The 19778-nt window shown below is 38.3% G+C and overlaps 3 protein-coding genes across 7 annotated transcripts in view; 2 read left to right on the forward strand and 1 right to left on the reverse strand.

Annotated features, from left to right (window-relative positions):
* Window positions 1–19778, forward strand: part of LOC107375399 (arginyl-tRNA--protein transferase 1) — a 91604-nt gene that overhangs the window by 32034 nt on the left and 39792 nt on the right. For 3 of the 4 annotated variants that reach the window (XM_015943891.3, XM_015943890.3, XM_015943892.3), the window contains one exon: window positions 7938–7970. In XM_015943891.3, coding sequence (XP_015799377.1) covers window positions 7938–7970 — 33 coding nt within the window. Of the gene's footprint in view, window positions 1–3386; window positions 3492–7937; window positions 7971–19778 lie in introns of all 4 variants that reach the window. The other variant, XM_070542158.1, reaches the window with a different exon arrangement.
* On the reverse strand, window positions 9773–11670 carry LOC107375400 (uncharacterized). 2 transcript variants are annotated; one of them, XM_054749849.1, is made up of 4 exons: window positions 11495–11670; window positions 10945–11052; window positions 10729–10858; window positions 9773–10237 (listed from the first exon to the last, which is right to left on the reverse strand). In XM_054749849.1, exons 1-4 carry the CDS (start codon window positions 11668–11670, stop codon window positions 9773–9775), a joined length of 879 nt encoding a protein of 292 aa, XP_054605824.1. The 2 variants fall into 2 exon arrangements, with proteins under 2 accessions (XP_054605824.1, XP_015799380.2); XM_015943894.3 differs by having other exon boundaries at window positions 10651–10858.
* LOC107375401 (coiled-coil domain-containing protein 106) lies at window positions 12583–17406 on the forward strand. Its single transcript, XM_015943895.3, has 4 exons — window positions 12583–12744; window positions 13098–13256; window positions 13966–14172; window positions 14890–17406. Exons 1-4 carry the CDS (start codon window positions 12612–12614, stop codon window positions 15210–15212), a joined length of 822 nt encoding a protein of 273 aa, XP_015799381.2. The 5' UTR covers window positions 12583–12611; the 3' UTR covers window positions 15213–17406.

Below are 19778 nucleotides of genomic sequence, written 5' to 3' on the forward strand. Positions count from 1 at the left end.
TAATGTGAGCTACTCAGCACATTAAAAGCATTTGCTGCTAATAATCTGACCGGGTGAGCAGTAGTCACCGCAGAGGTTGGAGTGGAAACTTACATTTTGCTGGCAATTTGACACGCTTTTTATTTTTTTCCCCCCACTTGAGTAAAGATCATTACTGACTCGGTAGAATTATTCCCTTCTGCGTTGGTTGAAGAAAGTAAATTAATTCCATAAAGGATATTTTTTTACAGAAACCGTAATGCATTAGTGGAATCCCTTGTTCTGTTCTGGGACAAAGGCTTAATTATGCTTTTTTTATTTTGACAAATGCCAAAGTTTGGGATGGGGGCCCTCTGTAGGTGGGAGAGCTGTAAGTTTGGGAGTTATTGAGATGATCCCAAAAAGTCAAATAGAACAAAAAATTATCCCTAACCCTCTGGGGTCCAGGGTGTAATTTGCCGTTTTTGACTAATTTAGAGTTTTCCTTTGTATTTCCAAAATAAAAACCATAACCACTGCCTTATGCGGTATCAATCTTTTCAGCACAACCTGGACTTTATGAATTTGTACTTATTTTTTATATTTGGACATAAAGGGGTTGCATATTAGACCTTAAATCACTCAAAACACCAAATCATTAGACCTTAAATCACTCAAAACATAAAATCCGAACTGGAAAAAAGTTGTTTATTTTACTGTGAAACCAACAAACATTTATGACGAATGTTTTTTATAATTTATACATTTATAAAAAATATGAATAAATATAGCAAATAACAAATAAAAAAAAAATTATTGGCCCTCTAGGGTCCAGGGTGTAAATCACCGTTTTTGACTCTTTTTGGTTTTTCTTTTCTATTTTCTAATAAAAACAATAAATATTGCCTTATGGGGTATCGTTTTTTTCAGGACAACCTGGACTATCTGAATTTATACTTATTTTATTAATTTGGCAATAATGTACATGCATTTTGGAGTGGGGAGTGACTTTGTCTCACGCCGAGATCTGACAGCTGTACAGCGCCGCCCACTCCTCTTGTTGGATCTCCGAGAAGCTGGATCTCTGCCTTCATCCTCTACCTCATCATGACCCAACTCTTCTATGAGGAAGGATGGATCCGCCACATCGTCATCAACATCCTCGCTGTTTGCCTCAGACTCCGGCTGCGAGTCTCCGTCCACTTCCTCTGCTTCCAGTTCTAAAAACAGCCGTACTACTATGTGAACTGCCTGGTGGACATTTATCCTTCTCATCATCCTTTATATAAGCCTAATAAAAGCCTACTAAACTGCAGAGACAACATATCTGTCCGGATCGCTCCAAAATATGAAGTTTACCGTCAATATCTAATTGTTTGTTGTTACTCCGGTCGCGCCACTCCTTTCCCCGCGAAGCGTCTCCTTTTTGCGCACATCTCGTTACTCGTGCAGCCTTCCTCTCTCTCTCAGCTACATAATGATGCTTTTTATCAACTGAATATGTGAGACTTCCACCAACAGCAAAAGGATCTCATGTTTTTGTGGGTTTTTTTATGTTCACAAGCACATTCCCTCTCACGGATAACTAAACTGCTGTTTGACAAGTTATCAGATAGTCTAAAAATAGGTCGTTTTTTTAGTTTAGTATAACTCCGCTTTTACGTTGCCTATTAACAAAATTTTAAAACTGGGGTGTAGTTTATAATCTCCTTTTTAAAGCTGAATTGAAAGCGAAACTCAGGGAGGCGGAGTCTTGCTGCTACAACGTCCCGAATCAGACCTGCTCAAAAGACGCGTATACGCGTCCGTGGACCCCAGAGGGCTAATCTAATATTTTCACTAATATTGGACCCTAAAGCTCTTGTTCACATAGAAACAGAGTAAATAGCCTCGTTTTCACCTTAGCAGTTTTGGGATCTATCTGGGTGGGGGTTAAGGCGACTAGCTAAACATGTAAAACAGTGCTAATGTGCTAATGCTAAACATGTAAAACAGTGCTAATGTGCTAATGCTAAACATGTAAAACAGTGCTAATGTACTAATGCTAAACATGTAAAACAGTGCTAACGTGCTAATGCTAAACATGTAAAACAGTGCTAATGTGCTAATGCTAAACATGTAAAACAGTGCTAATGTGCTAATGCTAAACATGTAAAACAGTACTAATGTACTAATGCTAAACATGTAAAACAGTGCTAATGTGCTAATGCTAAACATGTAAAACAGTGCTAATGCTAAACATGTAAAACAGTGCTAATGTGCTAATGCTAAACATGTAAAACAGTGCTAATGTGCTAATGCTAAACATGTAAAACAGTGCTAATGTGCTAATGCTAAACATGTAAAACAGTACTAATGTACTAATGCTAAACATGTAAAACAGTGCTAATGTGCTAATGCTAAACATGTAAAACAGTGCTAATGCTAAACATGTAAAACAGTGCTAATGTGCTAACGCTAAACATGTAAAACAGTGCTAATGCTAAACATGTAAAACAGTGCTAATGCTAAACATGTAAAACAGAGAACAGGGGAGAATATTAGTGTTCGTGGCCCATCCCATCTTGGCTTGTGACTGAAAGCTTTTGATTCTCAGGCGAGGAAAGAACGGAGTGTGTCTTGGCTGGTAGACGCTCACCATCAGCAACTCCACAACATGGTGGAACATGTTCGGGCTCGTGTTATTTAGGGAGAGAGTGCATCAACTTTGCATTTTTCACCCAAGAAAATGTTTTAATTTTTTGACATTTATTAACAAAGCAGTAGAAGAGTTGTGTTGCTGTTGGTCAATCAGAGGCGATGCATTTGCATATCATGAATATTAATGAGTAACACCTCTCCCCATGGCCAAACCTATACCCCGATACAGGAGCACCAGATGTTTTTCTCAAAGAATCACAAGGCATTCATTTCATTCATTCATTCATTCATTCATGAAATCACAAACACATGAATAAGAGCTTTAAATCTTAGAGTGTTTTAGTGGAACCAACTAGTTTTCTATTCTAGTTTTGTGGGGCAGACACTAAAAACATTTGGGACCACAGTTTTAAATCATTCATTTAGACTGTACTTTGCTTGAGCTTTTGATCTCCAACTCGTCTTCGTTGTGGCTTCAGTGAGTGTTGAATGTAAAATCAAACTAAATCATTATATTCCTTTCATGTCATTGTTCTCAACACTACTCATTAAGAGCCGTTTGCACCAGTGCAGGAACTGGTTTTTAACTTGTGGTTTTGTGTCTCGCTGCACATAAAGCCCACCTATTTTTATTACATCAAGTTCCAGAGTGTTTCTAACTCTTAAAGAGAAAATGTGTAATTTCTACTGTTATTCTCTGGAAATATCCATCGACATGTTGAAAATGTATTAAATGATGCCCACTTGTTGAAGAATAAAGCAGCTTTGTTACATTGGTACTTTGCCAGAAACTCCAGAAGACACAGGTGGAGGTCTCAACTATCGCCTGGATTAAAGACTACCCGACAAACAGACCACAGTTTGTGAGGCTGAAGAACTGCACATCAAACCAGGTGATCAGTAACATTGGAGCACCACAGGGGACTGTACTCTCACCATTCCTTTTCACCCTGTACACCTCAGACTTCCAGTACAAATCAGAGACCTGTCATCTACAGAAATACTCAGATGACTCTGCAGTTGTCGGGTGTATCAGAGATGGACAGGAAGCTGAGTACAGAGAGCTGGTGGAGCGCTTTGTGGCATGGTGTGGAAACAATCATCTGACCTTGAACGTGAACAAAACAAAGGAGATGATTTTAAGACTTCAGAAGAAACAGGGTGGAGTCAAACACTGTTTCCATCGTGGGAGAAGAAGTGGAGGTGGTTGAGGAATACAAATACCTTGGAGTTCACCTGGACAACAGACTGGACTGGAGAAAGAACAGTGAAGCTGTTTACAAGAAGGGACACAGCAGACTGCTCTTCTTGAGGACGCTTAGGTCCTTCAATGTCTGTAGCAAGATGCTGCAGATCTTCTACAAGTCTGTTGTTGAGAGTGTAATCTCTTCAGCCGTCGTCTGTTGGGGTAGCAGCATCAGAAGCAGGGACCTGAAAAGGCTCAACAGCCTAATAAAAAGGCCGGTTCTGTTCTGGGGACGACTGTGGAACCGCTGGAGGAGATAATGCAAAGAAGGATTCTCCAGAGAATCAAGAAAATGATGGACAACCCTGAGCATTCTCTTCACAAGACTGTCCGACAACGGAAGAGTGTCTTCAGTCAGAGGCTTCTTCAGTTTGGCTGCAACACTGACCGCTACTGGAGATCCTTCCTGCCAACAGCCATTGTAATATACAACAACTCTTTGATGACTTGATTATTATTATTATTATTATTCTGATCTACTACAGCAATCAGTTTCCCTCTGGGATTAATAAAGTATTTTGAATTGAATTGAATTGAATTGAATAACCACTCATCACTTGTTGCCGGTGATGAAAGGGAGTCTGATGTGCTTGTAATTTTACTGGGGGTAGTGCTCCGAGGAACTTCAGATTCAGAAAATTTTTATTGATCCCAAAGGGCAATTTACTTGTAGCATATCATAAAAACCATAAAAATATAAAAACAAGAAAAAATTCTGTCCGTCTGTCTGTCTCTGTCTGTCTTATCTATCATCGATCTATCTACAGTATCTGTCTGTCTGTCTGTCTGTCTGTCTGTCTGTCTGTCTGTCTGTCCCAACATTACATTAAACATAAAGGCCCTAGTGATGAGTAACCCTCACAACGGGTTCATACTCGGGGTACAAATTTCTTGGTCACACCTGCTTTAAAGTTTAACAGGCCAATAACAGAAGGTATAAAAGAGTTAGGAAAACTATTTGTTTTCAGAGAGGGTGCACAAAAACGACGCCCTGAGGGCATGAGCTGAAACTCTGAGTGTAGCGCGTGGAGAGGCTGACCTAAATTACATTTAGCCTTCTTCAGACACGAATACAGGCTAATGGAGGCTGTATATGTGTTGAACCGCAACTTGTCTATCCAAGAACCTAGGTATTTGTATTTATTCACCACCTCAACCACATTGCCATGTATTATGCTACTGCCGGAGAGAGACGGTGTGGAACGTCTAAAATCTATAACTGTGTCCTTGGTTAATTTTTTACCCTAATAGCCGTCCGTTGGTCAACTTTTACTCAAACACAAAAACGACCTGCTTGCAAAGATTTAGGTATGTACTGCCCCTTATCGCCAGGAAAAAAATGCACATTGTCTCTTTAATATACAAACAGTTGTTGGTGTAATCTTCCTCAGTTCAAGGACTTTACGTTTTGAGTAAGAACACGATCAGTTCAAAAGTTATTCAAATCTACCCTCAACTGTACAAAAAAGAGGCAGATGTATTGTCTTGGACTTGGCCAATATTTCACTGTGTCTGCAGTCCCTTAACAAGTGAACATGGCACAAAATACAAAACCCAACCAATTCATACAAGGAGACTAACCACGGTTAAGAGAGCAATAATTCATGCTAGTTAAAGACAAGCCAACTATACAATACAAGCAAGTCATTAATGCTGACAGCAGTGGCCACTAAAAATGGGAAAAATGTGGCCTCCTGGGAAGAAAAAAGAATTCCCATATTTTCAAACTACCCAGGGATTTTCCACTCATTAGTCTGGCCAGAATCTGGTTTGCTAGTAAGAATTTTACTTACTACTTTACCTACTTGTGTGGTCCAACATTCTTGTTTGTTGTTTTCCTCTCGTACCAGAAGGACGTTAGCAGTAGCTCAGGCTAGCTTTAGCAGTAGCTTGGGCAAGCTTTGTTCTGCGGTTAGCAGCACCTCCACCAATGTTTATGTGTAGCTAAAGTTGAAGCGGGGTGGGACATGCAAGCGTATGACGTGTTACATCAGCTTTTCTCAGAACAGTTTCTCTGTGGTCATCACAAAATGACTGATTTACATTGGAAAGCAGGTTGGAGACGGCCCAGACTTTGTGGTACGCTACATTTGGCATCCCATGCTTCCTATATTCAACCTCAACAACAAGCTAAACGTGGTTTTGAATTCTAGGACTACTTTAATGTAAACACCTCTCTTGGCTGTTTGCTGGTCTGGAGCATATAGGTGTGTGTGAGCAGAATTCCAATGAGGACACCTTAGAGATGCACCTGTCCAGCAAGTCTATCCAAGCAAATTTGAGTCTGAGAAGGATTATTCAAGTCCAGACCGCAACCTGATGGAAATTCATTGGTGGGAGCTTGAGAGAGCAACACAAATCTCTAAAAACTGAAGCAATGTAATATATAAGTAATAAGTAAAGAATCAGCTACAATTCCTCCACATTGATTCATGAGATCCTGATAGAGGGTCTGTTAGCTACACTCATGGAGATGACTTGGGTTTTCTCACACAATTCTTTCAGATCCTGAGTTTTTAACCAGCTTATAACCATAAAATAAAGCGTGCCCTTTGTGTCGTTCTGCGCTGCAGGGCTAAACATTTGAAACGCACCGTTCTCAACTCTGCTGCCTTAAAGTAGTTCAGGGAATGCTTCGGACAAGTCAGATTTATTTTCCACACTCAGTTCTTTGGTAATTGATTTTTTTTAATGTGATGAGGGATAGAGAGCCCAAGTCTCCTCCTTTTCCGGTTGACTCGTGGGTCCACAGAAGAATGAAGAAATTAGTGAGCGAAGCTAAAAGAGCTATTTTCTAATCCTCTTTGTCTTATGCCTTGAATCACACATATGTTGTACTTCTATTTGAATGAAAAGTTGTGATGTGCGTTTCCACCACGCCTGTCACATACTATGATATTTATTGGCTTGTAAAGGTTGCACAACTACAAATCAGACATCGGCGCATTGCAAATATGACGACACCACAGAATCTCCTCTCCTCTGGCGTAGCTGCTACTTACCACATGGCCAGATTTATGGTGGTTGTCTCCTCCTGAAGGAAGGAAATGAAGTTGGCTGAAATTAGTCATTTTCCCTCTGCTTTTCTCCGTGTCTGGTTCCATGTCCCTTTGGTAATGCACATTTGTAGTCCTGGACTTATTTTCAAACAAAACCTAAAATAACATTTCCCCCGGTTCGAAAATAAGCACTTTTTGGTATCAAAATGTATCTTTAAAATTCACGGACATCATATCTGAAATCCATGGCACATAACAAGCGGAATTAGAAAATAGCATCTTTAGCCCCATGACTTGAATTCATTTTTTCGTTCTTCTGGGACCCATGGTCCGGAAGTAGATGGGCGGGACTTAGGCTCCCTATCAACTTTAGACTCTGGCTGGGTAGCTGCCATAGTGTCCTCCCTAGACCACAGGCCTTGGTTGATAAGCTAAATGTTTTCATTTGTGTAAATCAAGTGTTCCTCTTGTTGCCGTCGGTGAATGGAGGCCTGCCAGACTCGTCCTCTGTTTAATTCTGCACAGAGAGAGTCTGGTAACTCACAGGCAGAGGCGCTTGAGGGGCGGGACTAGGCTGCTCAAAAACGGAAATGACGACTGTACCGCGCGACGTTGTAGTTTTTTAGCTGTAGTCAAAAGTGGCGTCTGACGATGGCACAAACATCTTTTATTCTTTTAGAAGAAACGCTTTTAGCGCTTCTACTTGTTGTGGTTTTAAAGACTTTCAAGTCATTTAGAACAGAGGAAAGAGCTGCAGCGAACTCCGCATCAGTCGCCATGTTTATGACAAAGTCGGCGTTGTGGTGTGTGACGTACGCTGCTTAGCGCTGATTGGCTCGGTTAGAATTCTCAGGGGGTGGGGCTATTTGAATAGGAGAGTTCCCAGACCCTTTCTCTGTGCAGAATTAAACCGAGGAAGAGTCTGGCAGGCCAGGCTAGTGTGACGCTTAAGACAGGAGAAAATGGGAGAGATGAACTATATAGGACAGCAGAGGACTTGTGTATGGTTTTCATTTATGCCTATTCAAAAGAATTTGTGAGCCAAAGATTTAACCATTTTTCTCTGTTTTCCCTCCCTTTGCTTCCCTTCCCAGTTCCGGAGGTTTCTCTGTGATTCACCACTAGAGGTATGTGTTTCCTTTGGCCGGCTGACAGCTGAATCAAACCCTTTTTTATGTTTCTGATTATTCATACGTGTTTAAGATTTACCCATAACCAAGTGGCCTTCCTGATGATATTACTCTCACTGAGAGAATAACAATAATAATAATTTGAATAGCAATAATAATAATTAGAAAATTGGCAGAATTTTTTTTTTACTCCGATTCAGCACACACTGCTGAAGAGCCCTTCAGCTGGATCGAGTGTGGTTAAGGGATTCAAAAAGGGGTTTTGTTTTATTTTGGAGGAGCTCTGATTTAGTCCAGCCAAAGTAAAAGCGGGGTGCTGAGGGAGGGACATGGTCAAATGTGGCGTCCAGATTGAAGAGCAGCCTCATTCTTGGCTTTTGCTGCATAGAACATATCATCTCTGTGTAGTGAGGTCCAAAATATACAAGAATGTAGGACTTCTGTCCATATTCACCTTTACATCTAGTCTGGCGACCGTCTATGCACTTACAAGACAATGATGGAGGATTAGGGCTGATGGAAGAAAACAACAAAAGTTGAGATTAAAGCTGTTTTACCGGATTAGCAAAACAAGCTAACTTTTAAACACAAATATGGTCACGGTCAACCCTATGCCGCATCACCTAATACCGGAACCTGCATTGCCACGTTAAACGAGAGAGCGCTAAACAGCAGTCGCTGTTTTCTGAGGTCCAAACGTCTTTTTTTTGTCTGTACCTCTGTCTTATTCTGAGTGAGTCAGAGCTTTGTCCAGAATGCTGCCGGGGATTTTTGGACAGCAGATGAAGGTTTGAACATGCTACACCAATGCTACGTTGGCTACCTGTCTCTCTTAGGATTCGTTTAAAACTTCGGTACCACTTTACAATAAGGCTCCCTTATAAATGGCTAATAAATGGTTTATAAATGTATTATTAATCAATCTATAATGCCTTATATATGACTAATTAATGTTTATTATGCATTAATTAAGGGTGAGAAAGAGACTAAACCTACTAGTTTTTTGCCAAATAGTGAACCAAATCTGTTGACTTATGTACTTTATCTAGACTTCATATATTAAACATTTCAAACTAAGGACCTATCTTTTAAGCACTATTAGCATTTGTAAACAAAGTTTTGGGCAAATAATTAATGTACCTTATAACTGCATTATAAATACTTACAATGATTAAAGGGAGCGCTATTGTAAAGTGTAAAACATGTCTTTATTTATTAATGATTAATTAACATTTATAAATACAAACTGGAGCCTTATTATAAAGTGTAAAACATGTCTTTATTTATTAATGATTATTAATGATTAATAAACATTTATAAATACAAACTGGAGCCTTATTGTAAAGTGTAAAACATGTCTTTATTTATTAATGATTAATAAACATTTATAAATACAAACTAGAGCCTTGTAAAGTATAAAACATGTCTTTATTTATTAATGATTAATAAACATTTATAAATACAAAAGGGAGCCTTATTATAAAGTGCAAAACATGTTTTTATTTATTAATGATTAATAAACATTTGTAAATACAAACTGGAGCCTTATTGTAAAGTGTAAAACATATCTTTATTTATTAATGACTAATAAACATTTATAAATACCAAAAATTAGTCTTAAATGTTTAAATTTGTTAAACTTCAGAGTTACACTAAATGCTTAAAATATTTGTACAAACTATGTTAACTACTGTCAAAAATGGTCATGTATTGTAAGTGTAGCACATTTAACATCCAAACTCATCAAACACACCAAATACCCCCCTCCCTAAAAAAAACTGTTGTAGAAGAGATTCAGGTTAAACTGGGAATGATTTCCATATGTCCTTGAATAAGCGTCCCAGTGGTCCATCAGGATGTTTTGAACCAAGCCAAGATGACCATTCGAGAACTTTAAGATGTTCCTCCAACAACATCTCTGTACGATTTCCTCTTAGTCTGCGAATATGTCCTTTAATTGTCATCCAAGCTCTTTCAATATGTTGTGTATGACTGCCCGAGTGAGGATCAACAAACCACCTGCTGTGATTTACTGTGTAATGTTTGTACCCCATGTTTGTCAAGACATTCTTGTAGGCTCTCCACTCATCACTGATAATGGCACTACCCGACTTAACATGCTGTCTGATCAGAGGAACAAGGTGACGCCTTGTTCGTTTCTCTACAAGTTTTAACACGAGCCTTCGCCTTTTGTCTTTCACTCCCATCAGTCCAAAGACCCATTTCTTTCTTTTCCAAGCATTTCCGAAGCGTCCACGTGCATACTGAAAATAAAAAGATTAAGGTTAAACAGAATATTTACAAAGTATATTCTTAAATGCAGTTTGCATCTTAACATTTTAATTGTATTGCTGTTATTAAAGTAAATTGTATTTTAACTTTATTAACAGCATGACAAAGATGTTGAATAAAAAAGCTGTTTTCTGTCATTCATTTCCTTTATGGATTAATTGTCTACTTTTACAAACTTTAATTTAGTTAAAATCTGACTCAAGTGATTCAAATCATCATAGTAATTGATATAATAATATGTTTATTAACAGATTGTTTTTGTTTGGTTGTAACAGTTTTACTATATTGATTCTTAAATGTAATGGTAAAAACTTAAAACTTATATGTTTAGGGGACATGTTCAGATCTGGACTGATAATAACAAAGTGGTCTGAGAGTTTACAACCTTTCGCTGATGACGGAGACAGCTTTCATCCATAACCACAAATTCTTTGCGACCACCAAGACAGTGCCCTTTATTTACTCCGTGTCTTTCCATTGCACTGATGCAGACTTGTCGAATACGCTTTGCCATGGCACTTAATGTTTTGGAGCTGCCAGCCACATCATCATCAACCATATCTATCTGCCTGAGCCTGAGCCCTTGTGAAAATCTGCGACAGAAATGAAAACCAGTCAAAACTCACTGAGGCTCTAATATTAACTGCTATTCCTGTTGACATTTATACACACAGGCTACCTGTAGATGAACTTCATCCAACTGAAAAGAGAAGATTTTGATTTCTCAAAGAGGGAGCCAGTTCTAATTGTTCTGGAGACTTTTCTATGACTTGCTCTTTTGCAGCACCTGAGAACAAACCAAAAAGTGAGGTAAATAAATGAACCTATAAACATTATCACAAAATTATATTAAAAAATAAATAAATATTGAGATAAAGTTAGCACTGTGTCTTGCTTTTAAAATTTGAAGGGCTGTTGCTCTATCCCCGACCTTCCTGAATGAGCCGAAAGCCACACCTCCTAACGTGCACACGCAGGGAAAGCCGAGTCAAGTGAGAGAACATCTGAAATGCAGTGCTATTGGCCAATGTGGTAGGCTTGCAGAAATTATTAGTTTAGCTGTAAAGCCAGGGGAGGGACTTAGGAGAAAAATAAAATATGAAAGATCACACTTTTTCTCATAGAACAAGGTCAGATGGTCAAAATTATTTTAACAATTCCAACTTACGTACCCTGCCTTTAATATCAGAATGTGATGTTAAATGTTCTACATTATCATGCATTCATACCACATAAATTGGTCTTTCTTCACCACAGATATCATTTTCATCTTATGGTGGCAAACAGGGCATCTCAGCTTCTTCTTTAGAAGGTGTTTCTTTTGCAGCCATTTAATCAGCCTCAGAGTCTTCTTTTTAGTTTGTTTCCCCTCTGTATGAGTGCGCAACTTCATCCCAAGAGGCATTCTAGTAGGAAAAATTATAGATTTATTTAATTATATTATTACATTGAAATACTGGTATCTTCAGAATGTCATAGGTAAAAAAAAATGTCACTGATATAGCAACAGATCAAGTATTTGTATAATTCTCGAAGCATTCTTTGAAAAGTCAAGGAAAAATGTAAAACCATTAATTAGACCAAAAAATTCAAACACACAAAAAAAATCAAGATATAAACATTTCTAGTTCCAGTTTATTTTACTTACTTAAAAAACACAGCACATACAGTTACAAACTGTATTGCCTCTGCAATCTATTTGTGTTGTTTTTTTTTCTTTTTACAATACACAGCTCAACAGGAAGTAACACTTGCTAAATAAAAACCTGAATTTATAATTATGTTGACTTACTAAGAATGACCAAAAAAGAAAGATAAATGGGTTTTTAATCAATATAACGTTAATTATCATTATTTATGACTACTCTTCCCTGCAAGCGAACTTGTAAATGCTGATAATTTTCAAAGAAAAATGTAAAAATGGATAACACAACAGGAACAAGAATATTTAGTTAAGTTAATACAAAACATGCTACATTTACACAAAACATTTTCATTCTTAAAACTGATTTTTCTTCATCAGCTAAAGTAATATTTAAAACCTGACTTATAATTAAAAGAACAACCCTGCATACAAAAAATAAAACAATTTGCTCACCTCTTATAGTGCCTTGGACTCAGTTATGAAGCGTTTCCCGCTGGATTTTTAGGTTGCATATGAAAACTAGCCACCGTCGCGCCAAAGGGAATAAAACGAAAATTAGCCATACAGAGATGAGTTTAGTGCAAACATCCAATCACAGTGAATCTTAATACGGAAGTCCCTCCCATCGGTGTGCGTCGGAGCTGAGGTGGGTCCATCAGTCAAACCGACACGGACTGACGCTAGTTAGCTACGGCAGCGCCATGGATGGACCTGAAGAGAAAGATTCCTGTTCCACTGCGACACCTGCGGTCAGCACGCGTTCAAAGAAAAACAAAAAGCAGCGACTGGATAACGTTAACACTAAACCAACGCTGTCAACAGAGAAACGTGATGGTGAGTAATGTTTTAATGCTAACTATGAACCATTTGGCTGCTACAGTGCCTATCTATCTCTGGTACTATTAATTAGTACGAAAGTGAAACCTCACAAAGTTTTATATTTTTAATAGTAAATGTATATACATTTGTATCATTATGAATAACCCCAGTGTGGTAACATGGAGGAATAATTTATTTTGTTCTGGAAGTGTCTGCTCTACAACAGGTGTTTGTCTCAGAACTTTTTTTTTACATTTGTATTGTTACCATTTAAAGTTGATATTTTTGTTTCTGCTGTAATTTAGTTTGCCTAGTTTAGATTAGAGATTCTGCTACTGTTGTTAATGTGTGTCTAAATTTTTTTTTAGATACTTCTTTTGGTCTTGCCCCTACTGCAACTGTGCTTCTTAATAAGGAGAGAAAGGAAGTTGCGTTTCTTAAGGAGAAACTGGAGTGGCAAAAGATGAGAATTGAAGAACTGGAAGGAGAGAGGGATTTCCTCCGAAGTCAGCTATCATCTCTGTCAAGTATGACACTAAACTAGTTTCATAAACATTGTTTAATTTTATATTATTGTGATAAACATCAGATAATTTATAAATATACATGAAGATCCCTTATTGTCACTGTGTTGATAAAAAAATAGTTACTCTTTGGTGTTATGCCAGTTAACTCTTAAAAATAACTTGTTCTAATTGGATCTAAACCTATTGATTAATTATTGGCATGTATTATGCCATTACCTATTATCTGTTTATTATCTGTTTTCTTACAGTTGTCTGTGCTCTCACGAATAAATACATTTTCATTTACATACTTTAATAATTAATTTAAAATACACATTTCGACATCAAAGTGTTCATTTAGATGGTTTGTAGTTGTGCCACTTTATCTCTTAGTACCAGCAACTTAGTTTTCCCCTTTTTCTCCTTTAAACACCACGGTAATAGGTAATTACTGCCAATTATTGACATTTAATGTTGTATTGGACAATAACACTCAGTCATTATACTGTTTTATTATTCTATAGTCTACAAAAATTAGATTTGCCCAGCCACATGTATATTATTTCACTCAGAAGGGTGCATCATTCTCATTCTGTCAAAGCACATAAGCTGACAAAATCATCCATTGTGTAATGAAATGAAATTGGCAGCTACTTTGCATGTTTGTTTCACTCTGTGTTACCTGATATGTGTTAAAAAAAATTTCTAAATTCATCCATTTTTTCTGCAGCGCAACCTAAAGACGAACCATTAAATGATACGTTTATCAACAATCCTTCTGAAAACTTGGATTCATCTTCCACATCTTCATCTGCATCATCTGAGTGGTCATCCTCATCCTCATCTTCACCCCCAAAGAAGCAAAAGCGCAAATTCAAAAACAAGCATTCAAAAGCCAAGAAATACAAGAAGGAGGAAAAAAAGTTCCGGCAGCGTGGTGAGCAAAATACTTGTACAGAAGATATGTAGCCTGGCCTGCCAGACTCCTCCTCTGTTGAATTCTCCACAGAGAAAGAGTCTGGTAACTCTCCTATGTAAATAACCCCCCCCCCCTGAAAATGCTAACCAAACCAATCATCACTGAGCAGCGTATGTCACACACACAGTGAAGCTCAATTTCTCATAAACAATTATGTCTGAAGCGGAGTTCACCGCGGCTCTTTCCTCTGTTGTAAATGACTTGGACATGTCTTTGAAACCACAACAAGAACCACTAAAAATCTTTCTTCTAAAGAAAGATGTTTGCACCATTACCAGGCTCCATTTTTTACTACAGCTAAAAAACTACAGCGTCACATGGTACAGTTGGCATTTCCACCTTTTTTTTTTTGATTGGTCATTTTTGAGCTGGCTAATCCCGCCCCTCATGTGCCTCTCTGCCTGTGAGTTACCAGACTCTGAGCAGAAGTCTAGTCTGGCAGGCCAGGCTAGAAGATATGTTCTTTGGAGATAAAATTACCATTTAAATATTTTCTTCAAACTACATTGTATTTGACACCAAACTTGAATATAAGGTTTGGACTGATGCGCATTTTTAGAAATGCATACACACACACACGTATATGCATGTGTGTGTAAATTATAGTAACAGATTGTATTGTGTGCCATGAGCATTTGTTTCTAACAGTTTTCTTTGTTTTAATTTGATTCTCAGTCCGAACACCAAGTGAGATTGTGCAGAGATACAAGTCCCTCCTCAAGACATTTCCAAAGATGAAGACCTTGTCCAAAGCTTTTCAGAAGCATGGGATTGACAGAAACACAGTTGTGTCCACGGCAGCAGTTGCTGAGCTCGCTATGGCAGCTCCTCTTGTTTACCAGGAGCTGATCTCCAACAAGCCCAGTGGAGAGACGGTACTCCATTTTGCTAAACGATGTGAGGAAGAGATTCAAAGCAATGATGAAGTGAAAAACAAAATAGAAAGCATGAAGGCTGATGGTACTTTGCTTCCAATTCGAAGAGGCAAGTCTGTCTGAAAGCCTACTCAGTTATCTGACTTGTTCTGTTTCAGCATATTTAGCTATAGAACAGATGTGTGTGAAACTGGTCATTTTTTAACGATCTGTTCAGTTATGTGTTGAGTTTCCACACAACAAAGATTTTTCTTGTCATTTTTGTTTAGAAGGTTTTGTGTGTTCTAAGTGTAACCAAAACAACTGCACATGTTAAGATAGAGTATTGTCTAATGTTATAAGGCAGCTTGTTATACTTTTCATAGTAAGGCCCCTAGCATCAAAAAGTTTACTGGTTATAAATAAATGTTAACTAGTTTCATACTAAAAAAGTTTCATTTTACATTTAAAAATGTTTAAGAGTCATTAATAAACACTGATATGTTTTATACTTTACAATAAGGCTCCCTTTTGTAATTATAAATGTTTATTAACTATTAATAAATAAAGACATATTTTACACTTTACAATAAGGCTCCTGTTTGCATTTATAAATGTTTATTAATCATTAATAAATAAAGACATGTTTTACACTTTACAATAAGGCTCCCTTTTGTAATTATAAATGTTTATTAACTATTAATGAATAAAGACATATTTTACACTTTACAATACGCCTCCCTTTAATCATTGTAAGTATTTATAATGCAGTTATAAGGTACATTATTAGTTGCCCAAAACCTTGTTTACAAATGCTAATAGTGCTTAAAAGGTAGTTTCTTAGTTTGAAATGTTTAATATATGAAGTCTAGATAAAGTACATAAGTCAACAGATTTGGTTCACTATTTGGCAAGAAACTAGTAAGTTTAGTGTCTTTTTCACCCTTAATTAATGCATAATAAATGTTTATTAGTCATATATAAGGCATTATAGATTGATTAATAAGACATTTATAAACCATTTATTAGCCATTTATAAGGGAGCCTTATTGTAAAGTGGTACCAAAACTTCTATTTGTTTTTAAAGCACTGAATGGTTTGGCTCCAGCATAGTTGGCCGACATGCTGCAGTTGTATGTTCCCTCTCAGGTACTCTGTTCAGAAGACCTGTCCTTGCTCGTGGTCCCCAGGTCACGGCTGAAGATGCGAGAGAGCATTTTCAGTGGCAGCTCCAAAACTCTGGAATGAGCTTCCTCTACATATTCGGCAGGCCTCTTCTGTAGCAGTTTTAAAATCTAAGCTGAAGGCCCGTTTTTATGAATTGGCTGTAACTCTGTGGGGTGACAGTGTCTTCGTTCTCATTTTTATGTTGTTTTTTTTTTTTTGCTTGTGTTTATTGGTTTAATGTGTTTTTACCTGTGTCTATGAAGCACTTTGGTGGCAGGTTTGTGTCAGTGAAGTGCTTTATAAATAGTTGGAGTCGAGGACTCTGGTATTTTATCCTAAAGTTGAAGTGGTAGCAGCGGCTGTTTCTCCTTCTCTGGTGTTGCAGAGCGGAGAACCTCTCGCGTGAGTGGATAATGAGGGGAGGACCCTGGTAAAAGCAAAAGTGTGACCTATAACCAGATGGTCCAATAGTAATCACTTCATGATTATAATTGTTTTGTAATCTCCACAATTCAATTCAATTCAAGTTTATTTATAAAGCGCCAAATCACGACGAGTCGTCTCAAGGACCTTCACATAATAAACATTCCAATTCACAGTTCATTAAGCCAATCAGAAATAATGTTTCCTATATAAGGAACCCAGCAAATTGCATCAAGTCACTGACTAGTGTCAGTGACTATACAGCAATCCTCAAACTAAGCAAGCATGCAGCGACAGTGGAGAGGAAAACTCCCTTTTAACAGGAAGAAACCTCCAGAGGATCCTGGCTCAGTATAAGCAGCCATCCTCCACGACTCACTGTGGCACGCTGCCTGACATCTTTTCCTGCCACAATACATTCATAGCTATGCTACGTTAGAACGCAGTTTATTTATTTTGTGGCAGATTTGGCATTGTAGCTTTAATGTCATAATGTTGAGAAAAATTCTAAATGGTGTTTTGGGAATGCAACCAAGGGTTCTTCTGGGTGCTTTTATTTTTACTGGGTAAACAACAACAAAAAAAAAAACCAGGACATTTCATCAAATAATCAAAAATAATGACATTTCTACGCGTTTGTTTTCCTCTGCAGCAGCGTCCACTCACTGACTTTCCTACGTTCTCAAATGTAAACAAACCAACAATCATCTGAACCATAAAAGAAAGATTTACTGAGGAACAATAATAAACTCTAAAACACCGTTAGATAAGTTGCATCTTTATATTATTTTTATTCGTTTTTCGGGCCTGAATGATCAAACTTTGGATATATATTTAGACTTTCTTTGTGAGAGATGAAGACGGATGATGGAGAACTCTCAGCAGACCTGGCGATCCACATCCCTCAATCACCAGTGGTCCCACTGGGTCAAAACAATTACACCAACAGCTAGGCCCACGACGGGCACTTATTACAGCCACTTTAATAGGTTTGAGGTCCAGAAGCACATTCAGACTGACTGACACAAACACACTCCGTTTCTGCCCCACGGGCCCCCTCAGGTCTTCGCTAATGAACGTCATTAGTGTTTATAGGAAACAAGCTTTTATCACCTCGTCAAAGCTGGCGAGCAGGCACACCGAATTACACCGTTCAGCACACACACGTACGTGCTCGCACTGTGGCACGCTGCCTGACATCTTTTCCTGCCTTTACTGTCTCCTCTCCTCATATTGATTTAGTTGACCATCTTCTTTTAATTTCAACTCTTTCTTGCACAACATTTTTATTACTTTTGATAATCTGCTTCTTCGTCTTCTCTCGTCGTTCTACAAGCGCTGAAATACTTTGCATCCAAATCTGTTCGATGTAGCGTGTTGTTCTCCATCTGTCTCTAATCAGAGTGCTGTTAGGGCACATGCACACACTCACCACATGGACCTGCAGATGCCGTGCTTCAGCTCACATGTAAGCCTGGATTTCTAGAGGTAATAATAATAATAATGCATTGAACTTATATAGCGCTTTTCTGGACACCCAAAGACGCTTTCACACACGCTCACATTCACACACTGCTAGTGATGGTAAGCTACTTGTAGCCACAGCCGCCCTGGGGAGGTCTGACAGAGGCGAGGCTGCCATTTGGCGCCGTCGGCCCCTCTGACCACCACTAACACAGGCAAGTTGGGTGAAGTGTCTTGCCCAAGGACACAACAGCAGGATACCCCTGGTGGGAGCTGGAATCGAACCCATGACCCTCCGATCATGAGTCAACCTGCTCTACCACCTGAGCTACTGCTGCCCCAAGAGGTGTATGCAAACTGGATGCTTACCGATTCAGCTGCAGCTGTCTGACTTGTTTGTTTGTTGCTGTGCTTCATTTCACCAAAATTGCAGAGGATTCATGCTAAAATTCACGTAATTAACATCACCTGAATTATTTCTCCTGTTTTCCCCCTCCCGAGTACATTTACACACTGAAAAAGAATGCTTTAGGGCTTTTGGAGCAACAAATTAAAACAGAAAGAAAGAGCAGCGGTCAAGCGGAGTTCAACTTTTTATGGAATTTAAAATTTAAAAGGCTGCTTAATGTTTCTCTGTGTGTGTGTAGTTTAGTACTGTGTCCCAGTAAGGCTTAACCACATGTGGCTTTTTGTAATTAAACATAACTCAAAAGAATTCTGCTTTCCTAAATCAGTCATTGTTTTTATGTTTCCTTTTCATGGAAATGAAATGATTACAATAATTTTGGCCATTTTCAGTTTTTCTAAGTTAAAGGTTAAAGTCCCATTAGTTGTCACACACAGGGTATCCACGGGTCCTTAAAAAGTCTTAAAAAGTCTTAAATTAGCTTTTCCTAATTTAAGGCCTTAAAAGTCCTTAAAAAGGACAAATAATCCTTAAATCCAGTTTCCAAAGGTCTTAAATGACCAAAGACCCAATAAACAAGATTCTTTTATTTCTATAAAAATTTCGTGAATCTCTAGTTAGTGTTCAGCATTTTTTGTGTATGATGTTGGCGTAAGAGGAACCGTACGCAGTCAGTTGGTTGTGAAAGGGGGCTATTTTTTTAGATGAGCACATTAGCTGGTTAAGCTAGTGGGAGCTTGCGCCATGGGGAAGGGCAAGTTTAATGGTAACTGGATGGCTAATCCCACGTTCGCAACGTGGTTAGCACCGGCTCCAGGCAATAGCTGGAAATTATCGCTTAAATTTAATTTTTAAAATAGCTTAAATTTGGTCAAAGTGGCCTTAAAAAAGGTCTTAAAAAGTCTTGAATTTGGCTCCCTTAAATCTGCAGCTACCCTGCACACACATGTTCTCAACATTTGACCCATCCCCTCGTTGGAGTGGTGAGCTGTAGACACGGCCGCACTCACAAACTATTTGGTGGCCCAACTCTTTTAAAGCAGAGCGTCAAGCAGGGAGGCACTGGGTCCCATTTTTAGTCTTTGGTATGTCCCGACCTGATTTAAACCTTAATCTCCCAGTCCCAGGGCAGACACTCATACCACTAGGCCACTGAGCTGAAATATGAATAATTACCATCTTACTCATTGGTGATTTCTTTCTGGGTGGCTTCAGTTTAGAGAAATGGTGTATGTCCTACAGAATTGATG

This window comes from Nothobranchius furzeri, chromosome 12 (assembly GCF_043380555.1).
Source record: "Nothobranchius furzeri strain GRZ-AD chromosome 12, NfurGRZ-RIMD1, whole genome shotgun sequence".
NCBI lineage: Eukaryota > Metazoa > Chordata > Actinopteri > Cyprinodontiformes > Nothobranchiidae > Nothobranchius > Nothobranchius furzeri.